Source organism: Sphaeroforma arctica (genome assembly GCF_001186125.1).
Source record: "Sphaeroforma arctica JP610 unplaced genomic scaffold supercont1.909, whole genome shotgun sequence".
Lineage (NCBI taxonomy): Eukaryota > Ichthyosporea > Ichthyophonida > Sphaeroforma > Sphaeroforma arctica.
Window position 1 is genome coordinate 17986 of NW_014039649.1, and position 3169 is coordinate 21154.

The window sequence follows — 3169 nt, forward strand, 5'->3', positions numbered from 1 at the left end:
GTATATATATATATACTTATGAATATATATATTTATGTATATATATACATATGTGTATATATACATACATATACATATATACATATATACATATATACATACATACATATGTATATATATATATATATATATATGTATATATGTATGTATGTATGTATAGATATAGATATAGATATAGATATAGATAAAGATATAGATATAGATACAGATATAGATATATATATATTCATAAGCAAGGGATTAAAAATAGAAAGACACAAAAGAAAGTGTATGAACATCTCAACAACTACACATATATATTTCCCAATATATACACTCACTAACCCACCTCCATCTATAAATACATCATTACATACCTGATTCTCTGACATGGGCGATTGAGCGCGTGACCTTGTACAGCTGATTCTTTAGATACTTGACTTGTTCTGCCAACTCAGCAGGGTCTGACGAAACCTCCTCGTTCTCGGGGTTGGGCATCTGTGGGTTCTTCAGTGGAATTTTCGACATCTTTGAAACTGTAAGTATAGATCACTGATCACAGACGGGTTGTTAGGAAGATCGACGTACACAGTGAGTGTGTGTGCGTGAGTGAGTGAGTGAGTGTGTGTGTGCGTGAGTGAGTGTGTGTGTTTGTGTGTGTGTGATTGTACACATAAGTCACCATACCGTGTATAGACCCCATAGAGGGCAAGAGAAGTTATGCAGATCTCACTTGAAACCCTAAAAAGGTTATTCCAGCTAATAGGATTGCTCGAAAATTTTATGTTCTCCTCCAATGTTTGGAACACAGAAACAACGAATGAGCAGAGCAAACTGTGGTTTCTCAGTAGTTTTATTGTTAGTGAGTAATATAGATTGCTTTTATATCACCGTTTTATTGGCTGTTAGGTTTCAAACTCAATCAAAACTAAGTTTTGGTTTATACAATTTTCAATAGCAGCACCTCATCGTTCAGAAGGTTGGTCTGCGATATTCGTTGCCCAATGCCTACAATACGAGACTCTGGAAACGATACTTTTGCGTTAAACTGTAGAAACGGAATAAAAGTACGTTTAACTACGTTTATATCGGGATGGTCATACATTTTGTCGTTTGATAATATCTAATAAATATACATCCGGGTACATGTTCGGATCCCACTATGTATATAGGCCCGGCTAGGACGAGGTTCTTTCGCAGTCTTTTTACCCGTACAAACTGGTTCAATTTTTATAAATATACAAAATTGAACGTAACGTATAGACGTTTTTTAAGAATATTAATTGGATGACTCAGCCTTTTTGATGACTAAGCGTTTGGGGTGAACTATTTCTACTGGATCGTTTTAACCGATTGTGGTTATTGAATAATAGATCATTCCCTTCATAATATTTATATTCACAAATCCGAGTTTGGCATTTTTTTTTTGTTGGAATGTTTCCGTCAAGAAATACTCGATTTTATTGGAGTTGAATGCAGAAGAAACCTATAAAATATTTTCACTATTTATTTAGCTTCATACATAGGCATTGATAATTTTGTCCCATTTTTGCAAACATTTACGTGGTAAATACATAGGACATTTTTATCTCCAATCTTTTTCTAGAATATACATACAAAAAGGCGATTATTTTTTTTAAACCGTCTTTATGTGTACGGTGTCGTACGTGACAGGTTTCGCTATTTGAAACATATTTTAAAAACATATGTACGAAGATGCGTACGCTGGTGCTGATATATTCATGATGTGCCTATGGTTAGTGCAGCTATACTAACATCTAAGAGCTGCATATACAGACATCTATAGATATACACATACTTCTATTGTATATATATATATATATATATATATATTAGATAGATATATTGTACACACACACACATACATATATATATATATATATATATATATATATATATATATATATAGTATATTATTATATTAGTTATTTATTTATTATATAAATCTCATAAAGATATGCAGAACGTATACGATAATCGGCGTATATTTGATTATTTATCTTTATACAATGCGAGGTCTCCTCTACAGTTTTGCAAGTAATTGTACAGGCCATTATAATCCTTTGTAAGTAGTAAGCTTTAATCAAAGCTGTGTACGAGTACACACACATAGATATATATATATATATATATTACATATTAATTATACATAATATATCTAAGAAATCGGGCTTTCATTTCCCTTTTCGCACTATAATAAGATAAACTATCCATGCGGATATACATGCGTAAAAAACTGTATATGATAAGATAAGTAGGTAATATAAGTCGGATAAAGATGTCGTTCTTCAGGAGAAAACTTCATAAAGAAGGCAAAGATGGCAAGCATGCGTCTAGTTCCTTATCTCACAAACTATCCGGTCCCGATATAAGTGCGCCCATAGACAGTACAAAAATGCCTATAAATGAGATGCCACTTCTTGTACCGGTACCGCATGTGAATGATAATAACTCACACACCACGACCAAAAATAAGGCAGGCGACAAAAATGGTGGGGTTGAGAATGATATAGATGGCATAGTTGGGGCAGATAGCTCGGATTATAGTCGAGGGGGACAACCGTTTGAAGACGACAGTGACTCGGCTAATTCCTTAGGCTCAAAACTGGGTGCTGGCCTAAGTTTAGGAGGATTAAAGACTATTTTAAGTGCTGAGAGCAGCGCTACAGCGATCGAGCCAATCGATACGAACGAACATGCTTCGCAAGATACCATTCAACAGGCAGCCGTAGAAGTGAACACGCTGCGTAAGGGTAGTAGTGGCAGTACGGGGTGTGGCAAACGGCGAAAGTCTTCAAGCGCAAGTACTAGTGAACCCCCGGAGAACCTTCAAGACTATTTGATGATTAAGACTATAGGTATGCTATGTATGTTGATTTGTATTGTAACATACACTATGAGTGCTTTGTTTAACGTATGTACGTTACATGTTCCCTCGTAATATATATGTGGTGGGGTATGAATGTATGTAAGTGTGTATTTATGTTTGTATATATGTATGTAGGTCCGTATGCATGTATGTATACACGTATGTATGTACGTATATACATATGTATGAATATACGTATGTATATTGTATATGTATGTATATATATATATGTATGTATATTGTATATTATATAGATATATATATATATATATATATATATATTAGTATTATATATATATA

At 33.6% G+C, this 3169-nt stretch overlaps 2 protein-coding genes across 2 annotated transcripts in view; one reads left to right on the forward strand and one right to left on the reverse strand.

The window, feature by feature from the left end:
• The window catches only part of SARC_09209 (hypothetical protein), a gene marked incomplete at both ends in the record, with an annotated part of 7673 nt that extends 7166 nt beyond the window's left edge, over nucleotides 1-507 (reverse strand). Inside the window, one exon of the mRNA XM_014296784.1 lies at nucleotides 357-507. Coding sequence (XP_014152259.1) covers nucleotides 357-507 — 151 coding nt within the window. The remainder of the gene's footprint in view (nucleotides 1-356) is intronic.
• A 1443-nt stretch (nucleotides 508-1950) lies between these two features.
• Nucleotides 1951-2863, forward strand: SARC_09210 (hypothetical protein; the record flags this gene model as incomplete). Its single annotated transcript, XM_014296785.1, has 1 exon — nucleotides 1951-2863. A coding segment is annotated over exon 1 (585 nt), but the record flags the coding sequence as incomplete, so codon positions are not given.
• Nucleotides 2864-3169: the final 306 nt, after the last annotated feature.